The sequence below is a fragment of the Tauraco erythrolophus genome, chromosome 7, assembly GCF_009769465.1.
Source record: "Tauraco erythrolophus isolate bTauEry1 chromosome 7, bTauEry1.pri, whole genome shotgun sequence".
NCBI classification, from domain to species: domain Eukaryota; kingdom Metazoa; phylum Chordata; class Aves; order Musophagiformes; family Musophagidae; genus Tauraco; species Tauraco erythrolophus.
The window spans coordinates 62,810,430-62,828,669 of NC_141471.1; the positions used below are offsets into that span (position 1 = coordinate 62,810,430).

At 43.9% G+C, this 18,240-nt stretch overlaps 1 protein-coding gene across 5 annotated transcripts in view; it reads right to left on the reverse strand.

The window, feature by feature from the left end:
* The window catches only part of TNS3 (tensin 3), a 251,267-nt gene that overhangs the window by 82,505 nt on the left and 150,522 nt on the right, over positions 1-18,240 (reverse strand). For 4 of the 5 annotated variants that reach the window (XM_086614502.1, XM_086614501.1, XM_086614504.1 and 1 more), the window contains 3 exons: positions 17,573-17,702; positions 16,511-16,576; positions 13,744-13,848 (listed from right to left, as the gene is read on the reverse strand). In XM_086614502.1, coding sequence (XP_086470628.1) covers positions 13,744-13,848; positions 16,511-16,576; positions 17,573-17,702 — 301 coding nt within the window. The remainder of the gene's footprint in view (positions 1-13,743; positions 13,849-16,510; positions 16,577-17,572; positions 17,703-18,240) is intronic. The other variant, XM_086614505.1, reaches the window with a different exon arrangement.

Here is an 18,240-nt window from a genome sequence, read left to right on the forward strand (position 1 = left end):
GAACTAGTTTTCCAAGACAAAATAGCAGTAGCTAAGTCATCAGGAAGCTGTTTAGTTTGCTATGCTTCTGAAGTCCTCGACTAACAGAAAAATGAAGGAGGCTGAAGAAAACAAGGCAAGTATCACAAAAACAAAAAATGAACAAATACTCGAAAGGAAACTGAGAGGGTTGCTGTCAGCGAAAGGCTGACGAGCAGGACCCTTAGGCTCACATGACGTCCTTAAACCTTGAATCTTTTGAGAAGCAAAGGAGAGGACATCCACAACCCTAGAGAATCTCTATGCAGTGCAAACGCTGCTGTGTATTTCCCAGCCATTCGGAAGGACCACATTTGCAACTTCCATGATTTTACAAGTCCTCTGGAGTGAGAAGAAAGTGCTTCACAGACCACAGCTGCTAGAGCAGAGGCTGGCTGCTGCCCAGCCAGCACACACCCACCCTTACCATACTGCTGGAATATACTGTCCCATTCGTGTCCACTTGGGATCAAAAGAAAATAGCAACTTGTGCTGTGATTCCAAGTACAAAGAATAGATGGATACATTTATTACTGCAACCCCACATAAAGAAGCTGGTATCTGCTGTGTCATTTTGAGTCTCCTGCTGCCAACTTTTCTCAGTCGTTTAAGCACAGACTTAACTTGAAGTAGCTCGTGCTTGGATAACCAGCAAAAGAATAACAAAATGTCACGGTAGAGAAACGTCGCCAGAAGCACAAAACACTGAGCGAAGATTAAGGGCGTTACGAAGTCACTGAACTACGTGAACCTATTTCCTTTCATCCACTCCAAAAACAAAGCCCATCTTCAGGAACACTCCATTACTTTGCAAGTGTGTACTCCAAATGTTGAGGTCCAGAATTCATGATTACTCTTCCTTACAGCTGGAACGAGACACTCATCTTGAGTCACGGCTTTTCTCTGACAATACTGTTAGGCTTCCAGCAAAAATTAGTTATGGTCAGTAAATGTGAAGCAGCAGAAAAACACTGATGACTTTACACGGTTGCTGAAAACTGTGCAGCACCACAGTAAAAAAAGAAAGGCCTTAAAAGGGCTGTCTAAAAGGTCAACATAATGAATTTACTCTTTCTGTTGAGTATGGAACATGTAAATTAACAGTATCACCTTATTAATAAAATTGCTCCATCACTCTACGGCACTTTCACTAAACTCATCTTCAGGTGTTTCCAAAGAAGTCCATGTATTGGAAGGGGAAGCTAAGGCACGGAAAAATTCATCAGAGTGCTCTGATTTCCTAACTTACTAATTAAACTTGGAAGGTTTTGCACTGGGGCTCACGAGACTTGTGGCTCATTTTCAGGTATTAGAGCAATAGAAGTAGTAATCTGCAGTAACCTTATGCGGTAACAATTATAGTGTTTACCCTTCTCAAAAAGACTATTTGAAGATGATCTACCCATGCTCAACACAAGCATATACTAACACAATAGAATCATAGAATCACAGAATGGTTTGGGTTGGAAGGGACCTCAAAGATCATCTAGTTCCAATCTCCCTGCCATGGGCAGGGACACCCTCCACTACACCAGGATGCCCAAAGCCTCATCCAACCTGGCCTTGAACATTTCCAGGGATAGGGCATCAACACCTTCTCTGGGCAACCTGTTCCAGTGCCTCACCACCCTCTGAGGGAAGAATTTCTTCCTCAGATCTAATCTAAATCTGCCCTCTTTCAGTTTAAAGCCCCCGTTGTCCTATCACTACACGCCCTTGGAAAAAGTCCCTCTCCAGCTTTCCTGTAGGCCCCCTTCAGGTACTGGAAGGCTCCTAGAAGGACTACCTGGAGTCTTCTCTTCTCCAGGCTGAACAACTCCAACTCTCTCAGCTTGTCTCCATAGCAGAGGTGCTCCAGCCCTCGGATCATCTTCATGGACCTCCTCTGGACCCGCTCCAACAGCTCCATGTCCTTCCTAATGCTGAGGACTCCAGAGCTGAATGCAGTACTGCAGGGGGGTCTCACAAGAGCAGAGTAGAGGGGCAGAATCACCTCCACTGACGTGGTGGCCACATCTTTTGATGCAGCCCAGAACACGGCTGGCTTTCTGGGCTGCCAGCGCACGGTGCTGGCTCATGTTGAGCGTCTCATCCACCAGCACTCCCAAGTCCTTTTCCTCAGGGCTGCTCTCAATCCATTCTCTGCCCAGCCTGTACTTGTGCTTGGGATTGCCCAGATCCACATGCAGGACCTTGCACTTGGCCTTGTTGAACTTCATGAGGTTCTCACAGGCCCACCTCTCCAGTCTGTCCAGGTCCCTCTGGATGGCATCCCTTCCCTCCAGCGTGTCCACAACACCACACAACTTGGTGTCATCTGCAAACTTGCTGAGGGTGCACTCAATCCCACTGTCCAAATCACCAACAAAGACGTTAAATAGTATGTATATACTTTATACAATAAAGTATGTAGTTTTGGTGGAAAATTTTTAATGTGCCAAAATGACTTAGAAGTTCTACAAAGAACATTTTATGCCTGTTTACTAAAAGGAACATAAGGAACAGATCGACACCAGAAACATAAGATGATCTTCAGAAGTTTAGCAAGTCTCTCAAATGGGTAACAGATTAGGAAACATTTTTCAAGGTCTGGAATAAGATAGAGCAATAACATAAGAACATGAAGAACTCGGGGATTATGTCCAGTCTGTACTACCTGAGAGACAGCACAGTGTCCAGGGCCACCTCAGAAACTGCACAGATGAAGACTTATGCCACAGTGCTTCCACCTGTGCCTAGGAAGCAAAAAAGACCTGCCCTTTCAGCAGGCAACATGTCTATACGCTGACAGACTCCAGGAACTAATTGCCTGACTAATTTGGTGGCCTTCTACGATGAGGTTACAGCATTGATGGATAGGGGAAGAGCAACTGACATCATCTACCTGGACTTATCCAAAGCATTCGATACTGTCCCACACGACATCCTTGTCTCTAAACTGGAACAACATGGTCTTGATGGATGGACCACTCGGTGGATAAGGAATTGGCTGGATGGTCGCTCTCAAAGAGTTGTGGTCAACAGTTCAATGTCCACATGGAGGCCTGTGACGAGTGGTGTTCCTCAGGGGTCGGTACTGGGACCAGTGCTATTTAACATCTTTGTTGGAGACATGGACAGTGGGATTGAGTGCACCCTCAGCAAGTTTGCAGATGACACCAAGTTGTGTGGTGTTGTGGACACAGTGGAGGGAAGGGATCCCATCCAGAGGGACCTTGACAGGCTGGAGAGTTGGGCCTGTGAGAACCTCACGAAGTTCAACAAGGCCAAGTGCAAGGTCCTGCACGTGGGTCGGGGCAATCCCATGCACAAGTACAGGCTGGGCGGAGAATGGATTGAGAGCAGCCCTGAGGAAAAGGACTTGGGAGTGCTGGTGGATGAGAAGCTCAACATGAGCCGGCAATGTGCACTGGCAGCCCAGAAAGCCAACCGTATCCTGGGCTGTATCAAAAGGAGCGTGGCCAGCAGGTCAAGGGAAGTGATTCTGCCCCCCTACTCAGCTCTCATGAGACCCCACCTGGAATACTGTGTTCAGCTCTGGAGTCCCCAACACAAGAAGGACATGGAGCTACTGGAACGAGTCCAGAGAAGGGCCACAAAGATAATCCGAGGGCTGGAGCACCTCTGCTATCAAGATAGGCTGAGAGAGTTGGGGCTGTTCAGCCTGGAGAAGAGAAGGCTCCGGGGTGATCTTATTGCAGCCTTCCAGTACTTAAAGGGGGCCTACAGGAAAGCTGGAGAGGGACTTTTTACAAGGGTGTGTAGTGATAGGACAAGGGGCAATGGATTTAAACTGAAAGAGGGGAGATTTAGGTTAGATATAATAAAGAAATTCTTTACATTGAGGGTGGTGAGGTACTGGAACAGGTTGCCCAGAGAAGTTGTGGATGCCCCATCCCTGAAAGTGTTCAAGGCCAGGTTGGATGAGGCTTTGGGCAACCTGGTGTAGTGGAGGATTTCCCTGCCCATGGCAGGGGGGTTGGAACTAGATGATCTTTGAGGTCCCTTCCAACCCAAACCATTCTATGATTCTATGAACACAGAGAACAATATAAAAGAGCTCCAGCAATGCAACGTTTTGTTTTCACAGTTGGAGGGATGTCCACAATAAGAAGCAGGCCTGGGTTCTGAGAAAAAAAAACTTTCCCTCTGCTTACTGGAAGTTGTCTCTCTCTTTCAATCTGGAAGGAGTCTGAACTAAGCGTTCTTCCTCAGCATTCAGACAATGTCCATGTCTGAAAGCAGATTCTGGAGGAGGTCTCATCAATATGAAGGCAGACCCGAAGCCCACCCCATCTCTCAATTCTCTCAATTGCTTGTTGCTGAGCAGTGCTCTGATGTTCATGGAAAACTCTGCAAAGAACTTAAGTCTTAAATAAAAGGGATCACAGATGAACACCTAACACTCAAGGAGTGAAACTGCTGGAGCAGGAGCAGGAGTGGAGGGTCCCAGGAGAGCTTTCTGGGATCGATCCGTGAGTTAAGTCTACCGTCTTCAGCAGAGATTCACTCGCAACTAAAGGTATCACTGAAAAACTGGTAAAACACTACAGCTGACTGCACTGAAGGCTGCTACTGGTTCTGGCACAGGTAGAATTTTGCTGTCGGTCACTTAAAAAAATGTATTATCTCATAGTTTGGAGGAATTTATTCAACCACATTTTACTATCAGGAGCACCTGTAGTTTACGGCGCCTGCAGGACACTTACAGAGCAGCACGCTTCATCCCATACAGACCATCAAATGTAACGGGCAGCTCTTAAACATGAAATAGTGAAACATGAGAGTGAGTTGGGGCTGTTCAGCCTGGAGACGAGAAGGCTCCGAGGTGATCTTATTGCAGCCTTCCAGTACTTAAAGGGGACCTACAGGAAAGCTGGAGAGGGACTTTTTACAAGGGCGTGTAGTGATAGGACAAGGGGTAATGGATTTAAACTGAAAGAGGGGAGATTTAGATTGGATATAAGGAAGAAATTTTTCCCTCTGTGGGTGGTGAAGCACTGGAACAGGTTGCCCAGAGAAGTTGCGGCTGCCCCATCCCTGGAAGGGTTCAAGGCCAGGATGGATGGGGCTTTGGGCAACCTGGTGTAGTGCAGGGTGTTCCTGCCCATGGCAGGGGGGTTGGAACAAGATGATCTTTGAGGTCCCTTCCAACCCAAACCATTCTGTGATTCTATGATTTTGTGAAATCAGAAGCTGTGGGACTCAGGAGGGCTAGTCTTTCATTCTGCTCTTTTCCAAAGCTAAGAAAAAAGCCACCAGCAGATGTATGAATTGGCTGTGCACGTATGAACACCGCTTTGGAAATACATGCAAGGAGGAAAAAAAAACCCTCTCTCTCCATCTTTCTATGGTTCATTAAAGACAACTACAACTTTCAGAAGATGCTTGCTGTAGCAACCTTTCCAGGAAGAGCCCTCAGTTCTCCAGTACCTGCCATATACATTCCATGGCAGAAACTAACACCTGTGTTCCATTAACCACTATGCCAGACTGTCAACAAAATAGTTCCAGGATAACCCCAACAGTTAATGAATTCCTGATTTGCTGGAAGAGCTCTCCTTCAAAAACCGGCACTCAGGACAGAACCCAGCCTTCCTGGCCAGAGCTCTTCCACAACCAAACAGAACGTACTGCAAAAGCTGTAAGCAGACACTCACCAGGCTGTTCTAACCAACAGAAGATGCTTGCCAGTGAGGTGGGGAGGGTGACACCACCCCACAAAACCATTAGTCGTCTTACGAACGAAGCGGTGTGGTGGCTGGCTGAAACTCGGAACCACGGCCAGGAGGGGAGAGTCACTGAAAAGGGATCTAGCCAAAAAAGGCAACGTCCATGATGTGAAAGGACCAGCGAAATGGGCAGTAATCACACCCAAACCCAACAGTCACTCAAAACAATCTCATTACTTTAGGGCTTTACCAGAGAAGAGAGTGCTATTGCTTCACGGTGGCCTAAAACACCCAGGAAACTCCAACCACTGTCATGCTGAAGTCTGTCTTTTGTTTTGCAAGTCTTCCCAGAGATTTGCCGTCCGGAGAGTATCATGAATTTGGCATCATGCACTGTGAGACACCATGACCTCTCCGTCATGTGCACGTGGCACCATGACTGGTGACACCCTCTGTTCACACTCACTGCTGGGGTGAACACTCACACAGAAAGCATGATGCACAAGGTGGTTCAGCGTACGCACGCCTGGGTGCGGGCACAGAGCGGGGACTTGACTGCTGCTTCTTCTGGTCTTACAGAAGTCACAGAACAAACAAGCACCGAGTTCTAATTCGTACAAAGGCATTTCGGTTTGTTTCTTCCAGTTAACACCTCCAATCTCTGATGCTGCCATGCTGATGCTACTCCCAAGCAAGTAAGGTGTTACAAGATAAAAAAGCTATCCAATACCTACACCATCATGAGGGTTATTTTGCTTTGCCTAACGAAGCTGAACAGGTGGGATGCCCTACGGCCTTCATGAGAGAGAGGAAGAGTTGTCCAGGATGCAAGCACAGGGAAGGAACATGCACCCATGGCAGAGGCTGGCCTTTCCAGACTCTTGATTCAACCTGGGCCATTAACCAGATCATAAGATCAGGTGAAGAGGCTTCTCCTGTGGCATGTGTACGTGGAAGGAGATACTGATGTGGACATCAGTGCTTAAATTAACCATATTAACCACCACAGACTGTAGCTGACGTGACTAAAAACCAGGCACTTGCTAGAAGGTAAATGCAGGTCTGCTCAGGAGCCCAGAAAAGCCGGGCGAAGTAAGACTTGCTCAGAAAAGCAGCACTACACGGCTCCGAGAGAACGGCCTTTGGGCGACATGTAGAGAATTCGAGAATGAGAAAAGAGAACGCTAGCCACGGTCACACGTGTCACCTTCCTCCGAGCCTCTACCATCTGCATCTTCTTGTGCTGAAGAGAGAGGTCTTCTGCACAGTCTTATAAAAACAGAACTGCAAAAGATACCTGAATGTACTCCAGACTACTACAAACATCTACTAAGCCACTCAAAATTCACCCTGTGGTCTTTGGGTTTAAAAAGGTAACGAGAGCCTTTGACAAAGGGCTAGTGGATAAATAACATCCTTGGGATAACAACACTGCCTATTACTGAGACAGGACAGAAATCAATAAGAGGACATTAAAAATGCATTCTTTTTTCTTTTTTTTGAAAGCAAATTATTGGCTCTGCAGTAGCTTTGGAGGTATTTGACATATGCAACCTGTGCTTCGAATAAATCTGTGCACCATTAAGGGCACTGGTACCAAACAGAACGACAGGCAGAGCGGCTCCTACAAGCAGGAGCTGACAAGGAATTAAGGGTGGAGGAATCCACAGTACAGAAGAAGGGAAGCACAGGCAGCCAGAGGCAGGACGCACGCCTAGGGAACCCTGCCTCTCCTCTGCTCTTCTTTTCAGACATGAGACTTCCAATATTTATCTTAGGTATAACCATCCCTCCCTGGCACTTGGCATTCTGGTTTTATCTGGAATAAATTTAAACTCAGCAGAACTGACGAATGGTACCTAGTAAAACCAATGTCCCAGCACACCAGGGAAACCACACGGAATTCCTCACTCCTGACGCTGCCTTACTGATACGCTCACGCGTCTGGATAAAAGGAAAAAAAAAAAAAAATTTTCAATAGAACTTGAGAGGCCAAGTTCTGGAGCTCAGCTAAACACTCAAGATTTTCAAAGAGGTGTTCAGTGTATCTTAAGAGATATTCTTCAAAAATGAGCCAAAAAAGGTCACTTTGAATCAGTAAATCCTTTGAAAGTCTGGCTGCACTTAACTGTCGGCTACTAGCTGATCTATCCAAAATACTTCAATTTTATTTTTTCTTAATAAAAAAAACCCGAACAAACAAAAAAAACCCCCACAAACATTAGAACAGTCCAGAGCAATCTTACCTAATCAAGCATAATCCATAAAACACCTGCGTGAACTTATATTTAGTCCCTAACATATTGAGCTAAAAAAATACTTAAGCCACAGCACTGTTAAAACAAACGCTGGATTAAAGGAGGAGGAGACAGAATTACCTATTGCTGCACAAGTAGAAATGAAACCTTGTAATCCTAGATTTGCATTAAATCTTACCGACATAAAAAAGAAACAATTTCAAATTAATTTATCTCCAGCTCATTGTCAGCCTCACAATTAAGAAGACAAACCAGATTCAAATCATATATACAAATAAAAGAACACAAAACCCATCAAGAAATAGAAGGCATAAGTTTCCTCGGAGAAAAGCAACTAAAGGCAGACATTCTGAGGCATTTCGGATACTGTTTCGAGCTGGCAGCATTTCACAGAGCAAATTTTTCTGTTTTCTATAGATGTTTCTATTTTCTCTGTCTAACAGAAAGAGGGGGAAATGTTGCAGAACACCTTTTCATCCCCGTCGTCTAACAAAACTCTCTTTGTCTCAAAGAATACTGCATCCAACTGGTGACTAAAAGCTGGAATCAGCGTTTATTCACTGTAATTTATCCTTCAGCTTCACTCACCAGAGACGGCACCAAAGCTGCTGTTTTCTTTGGTAGGCACCAGCATTCCTGTTCAGGCACCCAAGCCAAGCAGCTCTGCCTCGGCCCGGAGTTGTGCAATACCCTCTGCGAAAACAAGCGTTTAAACCACACCAGAGGGCACCTCCCTATTGAATAACTATTTACTTTAGGCTGAAGAGGAGAAAAAAAGCCAATAAAAGCCAAACAACCCATCTAATCACATGACATGGGTGCATACCAGCATGTTGGCTACTGCCTACCTGGAGATACTTCTCAGATAGATTCCTTTAGGAAAAGAAGAAGAGCGGGAGCAAACCAGTTTATAAATATTTGGCAATTTTTGACCAACTGGTGTTACTTACAGTTACAAAAGGCTAGAGAATTTGTAAAGCAAGACTTTAGAGATACAGGAATTGGGATGCATTCAGCCCTACCCTATTTGGCTTGAATTAAAAACATCTTCGTTTCCAAAGTTGTTTCTTTTCTAACGATCACTGTTAAGCAAGCAAACCTACTTTGCAAGGAAACAAACAGCCAGGTTCTGTTGAGAAAGATTCTTAAGTTCGTGCCTTGTAAAGACTTGCTGAAAGTCCTTCTCTTGCAATTTGAAAGCAACTTCTAACGTGTGCTCACGTTCTTTTCTTTCCGCAGCCTGTGGAGCTGGCAGACAACAGAGTGCAGAGGGATTTAATGGTTGTTAAAATGAGTGAAATGTCTTAAAATGGAACATTGAACAAGAAACAGGTGCATTTCTGTTGACAATCCACTGAATTCAGGCAAACTAAAACAAATACTGTTTTGGCCAACTATAACCTTAATGTTTAACCGATTTTCTTTATTAAAAAAAAACCCAAACAAACAAAAAAAATCCCCTATCTTGACTAACTGAATGATGCACCACACAAGTTGCAGTGGAGCATCCCAGTCACACACATCCCATAGTCACTGTCTTAAGACAGAGTCGTTCCTTCATGACAGATTCATTCCCTCTCTAGAACAACCTCAGCGTGTTACCAGGACACGTAGAATAAATGTGTGATAAAGCAGTCAGAGGCAGTGCAGAGGCAGTCCTCTTTTCCTCCAATTACTCACTTCCTCTACCAAAACGAGTTCCTGCTCTTTGGCAATACACTGAATTTTTATTTTAACATGTCCGATTTTATTTTCAGAACACCTCAGAGCCCAGGCTTGTACTGGGATCGGCTGGTGGGCTCCACACAAACTGATGGTCCCTATGCAAAAGGAAATGCGTGTTTTCAGCAGGAGGGAAATGTTTGTTTTTAAAATAGTATCTCTTAACTCATTATGCCAAGTAATAATCCTGAAAATTATCACTGAGAACTAAAAAAAACCACCAAACAACCAAAAACAAACAGCTCAACAAAGGCAAGTCAAATCTTTTTCATTTTCCTCTTCCCTCTGGTCGAGGGGGGAGCTTATTTCACAACTAGCTGTCATTTGGTATTTGAGGGAGAAAGAAACATTAGTAAGTGTAAAGCATAAAAACAGTTTCTCAGGGAGTGGGAAGGCATTACTTGTTTCTTCAACTTTCTGTTCCCATAGAAAATACTTCATCCTCATTTATCACTCCTCCTCCTCTCCCTGCCCCAAATGCCATAATCATAAGCAGTAATTGCTTTTACTAGTTATTGATAACAATAGCTACTAAGCCCACAGTTAGTTTAGTTCATCACTTCACATCAAACTACTTCCAAAATATTAACATGAACAATCTCAATTCCCAAATAAGCCTAAATATGAAGGAGACATACGACCTTGGCCATCAAAAGGAAGACAGACATCAAAGTGCAGCTGAAAGTATGTGAGCTACAATATCCAAGGCAAAACTGAAAAACATGATTATCAAGAGGAGCTGGGACACCTTTAAATCTCCTGACATAAAAGAAGACACTGCTTATTTGTGGCCACAGGTGGTACATATTTGTGGTCAACTTGTTGCTTTGCAGTAAAGGAGACACCTTTTGTAAATCCATTCACTCCTGTTGTATGCTAAGTGATGCCTTAAGGCCAAAAAAAAAAATAAAACACGAGAGTACTCAGCAAGATCAAAAGTGATTTCTGTCCCTTCCTGCCCACAAAACACACACCAGACTTGATGAGTACCATGACTTCAAAACCGCAGGAAAACCAAGGGCAGCTCTCTCGGACTGCTGCACGGCAGCAGGAAGACCTCCTGATTCTTGTGGTTCCAAATCCTACGACTGACTGCGTACTTTGACATCAGCACACCAGAACTCTCTGTGCTAACGTACTGCTCGAGGATGAGGAAATCTGACACAAACTTCGAATTAGAAACTGAATAAAATCTTCAGTCTATTATGGAGGATCATTAGTGCAATACACAAGAGAGACTTCTCACGGGATCTGAAGAGAAACGGTATTTATGAGAAGAAATTCAAATCGTTTATTGCTTTCCTATACCATTAAGAAGGAGCAATGAGGAACAAAATCCAGAGAGCAAACTGTCCAAAGCCTGCCTATATTCAGCAGAAAACGTACACAACCTCATGACCATCAAAGGGTTCAAGATTATTTAAAAGGCAGTTGCTTCTGTCTGCAATACTGCATCATGCCAACAAGCCGAGATACTTTTGGTACATTTTTCTTTTATCATGTCCTTTCATCTTTTCTTCTTTTGGTAACAGGGCCAAATAGGTGTAGGATTTCAAAAGAGGCATACTGCTTTCTTGTCCACTTCTAGTTTTCCATTTTAATACATCAGCTTGGGAACAGCCATTCCACACACAGGTACTGACAACGCAAATCCTGTTCGTTTCACAAGCTCTCCTGTAGCCTTCCTGGCCATCTTCATCTGGAATTTCAGAGGCACGCATTTTTTAAATGAACAAAAAGGTGTAACTGTAATACAAGAATCATCTGTCACACCTCTCGTATCATTCCTATTGAAATTCCTGTGGGAATTTCACTAAAAGCTCCTCCACAAGACTGGGAGTTAACGTGGAGCAGATCTGAAACATGGACTCTGTACCAGACTTCCCTGCATCTTAAACATACCAGCACTGTTACACAGACTTTCAAAACACCACATCCTGTATCTAAATCTTTTCTGAGATATAGGAAAAAAAAAAAAAAATATTATCTCTGCCTTCAGGGTTGTAGCTAAAGGCTTCAGACTCTTGAGGTTTTTGACTTTGTTTGCTTTCTGGATGTGGAAATCAGCATCTCCTCTTAGCAGTCCCTCACTCGTCGTGAATACTAGGACTCAATACCTCTTCTTAATGCAAAAGCATGATATGAACCACTGCACCAAACCGTTAAGACGAGTCTGTCCTGGTGTTTAGAAACGCTCCGTAAGAGAAGACCTAAGCAAACTGTGTTTACCCCTCAAGCAGCAGAGTAAGCTGTACATTGAGTACAGATCTCATCCTTAAGAGAAAAACTTAGCTGTGCCCTGTGGAAGTGCTTTAGCCCATTCTGATCTACACCCAGCCCGCACAGAGGAAACGCTCTGCCTGCAATTCCGTTGTTGAGCATCATAGGATAACGCCCTGCCTCTTAAATGCCTGCTTGAGAAACAGTATCTGGATACATCTCATGTTCTTATGCTATATTCTCTAGCTTCAACTCTAGTGACTTCTCTGCAGATGCACAATAAAATTCTCCATATCTATGCTAACACATCGTATTTAGGTTGTATCTTAGGTAATTAAAAATATACTGCACACACAAATTGCACATAAAAGCCTGTTAAGTGGCATGTATGACTTCTGAACATCAGGAAAACGAGCTAATCGTACTTGTGCGTGGTCTATGATCGAGTCTTCTACAAGACACCAGCAGCATACGGTTCTGTATCTTCCAGAAGTGTGCTGTCTACACATTTATCTCTGCATTCAGCTTCCTCTACTGATGTAGCTACCTACAATGCTTGAGCAGGGAAGGTCAAATCCATCTATCCAGTCAATCCAGCAGTTAAAATGTGGTATCGATGCATTGCTTGCTGAGGGCTACGTATTTACAAAGGAAGAGGAAAGGATGGGTGAGGGCAAAGGAAGCAAATTATATGAAACATCCTGGGTAGAAATTGAGACATCTTCTTCGGCCAAGATTTGGTCCCTCTGATGTTACTTTTTCTAAAAGACACTGCACAATCTAATCCAACCAGAAAACCTCTGGTGACTCCCTACAAAGTGCTCTATCTGCCTGCCCCATGTAACGGTGCCAAAAGACTGTTCTCTTCTCACCTCCTCTTTTCCCTTAGTTTTCTGCAGATTGGAGTCTACTGTGGATAAGGATATAGTCCTGTACAGGAGCGATGCAGTGGAGAAAAGTCAAGCTCCCAGCATGCCTTTGCCCTAAAACCCTCACCAATGTAGTCATTAGAAGGTCAATGCTGAATTCAGATTATAAAACACAATGGAAACTGAGCCTAAAGAGCAGCTGATTAGGTATCCTAGCTCTCTCATTTCATAACAGGCGAGCTGTAAAAATAAGAACTTTGGCATCCATTCAGGACCTTCTCTCATGTTTTTACTTGCAACAACATCAGGCTTGCATGTGCACTGAGGTGTGCAGACACAGGGGTGACAGTCCTTACGTGACTATATCCATTAAAAGCACAACATTCTCCCAAGCAAAGCATCAGGAAAGCATACACACGCTGCAATCAGAATCTCCAGGCAGCTACTGGAGGCTTTCATCTTCTGAATGCAACAGCAAATCACAGAAGAAAAATCTAAGATGCCAAAGGGCAATTCGGAAACGGGAAATTTATGGGGGGAAATATGCAAATATGCGCACCCTTTTCTGTTTGTTCGTCCTTAACCTTACAGTCTAGTGCACCTCCTGTAGCACTCCAGATAACACGGTAGAGTACTGAAGGCTACAAACTCACCACATCATTTCATTGTTCTTAAAATTCTATGTTTAGGATTTCAACTGGAAGCTTTAGAACAAAAAAAAATTTTTTGGCAGATTCACAAATAATAAAGTAACTTGTATCAACCAGTTGTGTCTCAGACCAATTCAGAGCACTAACAGGAATATCTCTTAAAAAACTACTACAACTTTCTTTCCATTAGAGCCACTAAAGCAAAATATGGAAGGGTAAACAGCTGCTTAACGCATCAGTAGAGCGGCATTAGGTTCAAGAGAATGAGCTCTCCTTCCTCCCTTTCCAACGGTCCAAAAGGTTTTGCCTTGTGGTGTGAGACCGAATTACTCACCTTCCCCGTCAGGGCTGGTATTTTCATAGGAATCCCAGCGTATCAGTGGGTCTGAGGTATTGTAATCAACTATCACTCCATGGTCGTTCTGAAGGTGTTCATATCCTAAGAAATAAACATCTGTTTGAGACCCAAAATTATCATAGCCACATTTGTAACAATACATGTATTTGTAGAATCACAGAATGTTTTGGGTTGGAAGGGACCTCAAAGATCATCTAGTTCCAACCCCCCTGCCATGGGCAGGGACACCCTCCACTACACCAGGTTGCTCAAAGCCTCATCCAACCTGGCCTTGAACACTTCCAGGGATGGGGCAGCCACTTCTCTGGGCAACCTGTTCCAGTGTCTCACCACCCTCAAAGTGAAAAATTTCTTTCTTATATCCAATCTAAATCTCCCCTCTTTCAGTTCAAAGCCATTGCCCCTACGTGTGTGGCCCCCCACATACATGCCCCCATCTATGCGTCTTTCTGATAGAACTTTGCTCCCCAAACTGCAAAACCACATTCTGAAATGTAGGAAACAGCAATAAAGAAAAGTTATATAAACCAGTTTAAAAAAAAAAAAGCTTAATTTATGTTTCATTACAGAAAGTACAAGCAGAGAATTTTGAGCTTCTTTATTATGGTGCAGTTCTGGTCATTTGGCCCAGCCCCTGAAGAGAACCAGCACAGATGATCCACTCAGCCCTACAAGCAGGCACAATAAAAGCAGCTTTTCGGAGTGAAACCACAAGTACCTGTCAAGAGGTGGCAGTAAAGGAATGATAAGACTTTGTCCACAGATAATCATTCTGATACCAAAACAATTTATCACTAAAGATGAACAGAGAGAGCTGAAAACTGCCACTCCACAATCCCTCCCAGTTCCCCCCCCGAGGTGCCAACTGTGCTGTTTCATCCATTCCTCAGCCTCGGACAGAACGGGAGATGGAGCAGCTTGCCTTCAAGGTGCTGGCTGCCCAACACACTCTCAGCAGTAATCCATGTCTCTGTGCCCTCAACGAGCCGTAAGACAACATTCAGCTTTTAACGTAAACCATGAGGAATTTAGGTGTGGTCCGAAAGCAAGAACACAACGGGCAATCAGGAACTCATGACCTTGGACTTGGCTTTGACACTGACAGAACCAAATCGGCTTTCTGTCTCTGCTCCTCTATCTCGACTAGGGAACAACGAAATCCTCAGTTCTCAGCTCTTGGGTGGTGTCTGGAGAAGCAAGTCCTCCTGCAAGTTGTTCTGAAGCAGCAGAGCGTCACGCACACGCCGTGACTTTCAAAACAAGGGTAATTAAAATGAGGAGGACAAGAACCCTCTGGTCCTGTACCTTCACCTGCAGGCAGAAAAACCCACCTGCAGAGAGCTTCTGGGGTGACGTTTGTCACGAGGCATTTATGAAGTTTGTTACCTAAATATTTAGGTGGCCTCATCTTCTTGGCAAGTCCATCCTTTCTTAAAACTGTATCACAGGCAGTCTTTTCTAAAATATTATGTCCAGTTCTGAGCACACAACACAAGAAAGATATGAGTAAAGTGAAGCAAGTTCAGGGGAGGGCCACCAGGGTGTCAGAACTTGCCCCGTGAGGAAAGGCTGAGGGACCAGGGCTTCTTCAGCCTGGAGAGGAGATGATCTTGGGGACAACAGGAAAGCAGCCCCCAAAAGGTCATGGAGGAGACAGAGCCAGGTAGGAGGACAAGAAGGAATGGGCACAGATTGAATCTAGAGAAGTTTAGAGTCATAAAATGAAAAAATAAATCCACTGTGAGGATAGTCAGACATTGGAAACAGTCCACCCACTGAGGCTGTGAAGTCTCCATCCTTGGAGGTTTCCAAGATTTGACTAGAACCTGCTAAAGATCTCACAGGTAACCTGGTCCGATCTCACAGGTGGACCCTGCTTTCAGCAGGAGGATGGACTAGAGATGTCCTGCAGTTATTCTATAATATTTCAAATGTGGAAAAGTCATTTTGCAGAAATTGTACATAAGTATTTCACGGTGACTCTTCTTCCTAGCCAGTTAACCCCTTAGGTAGCAACTGAATACAAATTTCCAATTACTTAGAACCTACTTTCCAACAACTTGGAGCCTGCTAAAATCCACCTCTGATTTGTCATCTAAGGAAGGGAGGCTTGAAAAAATTTTCATCCTTTTTCAGACACGTCAGCTGGCCTCTCTTCCAGTATTTACTATCCAGAACTGTTTAGAACGAGCTGGACAAATTTATTTATAAAACTGTTTTTCTTTTATGGCTTTCCAACAGGCTAAGTAAGATCTTCGTGTTCACCTGGACAGAACCCAACTTCTTACTGGCTGCTACAACAACTTTCTAAGTGATCAAACTAGTGGAGGGGAAAAAAAACCACCACCACCCACAAAGAAAACTTGCAATTCACAGGACACTGAATGGGAATATTTATGAGACAGTTAAGAATATCTGGTTTCATTCAGTCTCAGGCAGAATCAGTACTTTTTGGGACACCATAAAAGGAGTAAGGAAAGATCCATTAACAGAATTAAACTGCAGTATAAAGCATGATCTTAAGTTCTTATCACAGGACACAATTATCTATGATCTCAGACACAGCACGTTCAAATCTGAACCAGTAACTATATGATATATTTTATAGTAAAGCGAATTTCAGATCTTTGACAAAGCGAAGCGGAACAAAAAAAGGCAAAAAAAAGGATTGTTTTTTTTTTAAATCTACATTTCAACGTGGTTTATTTTCAAACTAAGCATATATTTGCTTCTGTATACTCACCTTTAATTTTCTCTGGAGTTCCCGAAAACACTAATTCCACCTTGCCATAATCAGGGAAACGGTCATCTGAAAACAAAGGAGAGCATTTCAGCACGCCGTCTCCCAGGAAAGCAGCTCCAGGGCACTCACAAATCGGGACTCTCAGTAGCCATTTCTACACCTACCCTCACCACTCTTCCCTTCTCACTGCAGCTGGGCCATTTGCTTCTAAAGGAGCACACTCTTGCCTCACACATTCTCCAGAAAAAGATCACATAAGCATCAGTTGGAGTTTTGCTTACTTCCAAGAACAGTCAAAAGCAGCAGAGACCTACAGTTCCCAAAACTCTTCTCTAGACAGACACGGCCGGCTTTGCTTTTCAAGGAAAACACACCCAGGAGCAAACTACAACTGCCCTCTCTATTGGCTGAACGCAATACTTGGCCATAAAACTTTGGCATAGCCATATATGTCAGGAAAACATGTTTGATTTTAGTTGCTAGTAATATACAGTGAGGGAGTTACAATCCTGCATGTAGACATAAAAATAAAACTGAAGCAATAATTTGGAAAACACAGAGACTAGCACAACAACGTTTTCAAATGCGTTTGAAAACTTTGCCTCCGTTTTCGGATACTTTGAAGCATCCTGGAAGATCTCCACACTCAGGCAGACCAGGTCACAACCCAGTATCCGACTTTGTCACTGTTTTCATCAGCTAAAAAAGGGATCAGCTTAGCTCACCTTATTCCCTGTAACGGCGACTAACAGAGCCATCCTTTTAAACCAAAGTCTGCTGTTTTTACAAACGTGAGAGGAGATGATGAAGACTACGCAGGAGTATCTGAACTGTTTTGACAAGTTAACTCACTTGAAGAGCTTTTCTTCTCATTAGGAGTTTACCTGCGTTACAATGCTAGGAGTTAATGAACACAAAGTAGCCTCCCTTTCCCTAAAAACGGGGATGGAAAAAGCCAAGAATCCTTTTGAAAACAGGTCCTGAGGACGACCATCGCGTGCGCAGACACACGCACGCACCCCCGCACGCATCCGGGCCTGACCAGCCACAGAGGGCAAATACCTGTGTTGGCATTGTCCAAATCCTCTTTGCTGAACACCAGATTGTGCCCTTGAACGGCTCCAGTGTGAAACTGAAGGCGGAAAACCACGTCACGAGTAGCTGACCGGTACTTTTTGTGGTAACACTTCAGCTAGAGAGAGAGAGAGAGAGAGAGAGAAATACGTCAGGAAGTAATTTCTCCCAAACCTGAACAAAGGTGTGTGTACGCACGAGTTGCTCAGTAAAGCAGCCACGGCGTAACTCACTGCAGATGCCTCCGATGTTGTAACAACAAGGGAACGTGTTACTCAACCCTTTCAAATCATACAGGCCCAAGGCAAGGCTGTTGCGGATGTGTAAAAATAATAATTACTGTTTTCATCACTATCAGTCACCAACCAACAGATTATGATTCATCAGATTAACATTCATCAGTACGATGCTGGAATGCTGACTTGTACCCCTACTTCTCATGGTACCAAATAAACGTACAACTGAATTACAGCACAGCCATTCCAAAATAACTGAAGAATATGCAGCATACCCATTCCAAAATAACTCAAGAATAAGCAGAGCTCTTCGAAGCAAGCCTGCGAGCTGGTTACATCTCTTACAGGACTTTTTAAAAACCTACTCTAGTGATGATAGGATCTTGTTTTATGTTACTGTGGGAAGTTGGTAGTAGTTTG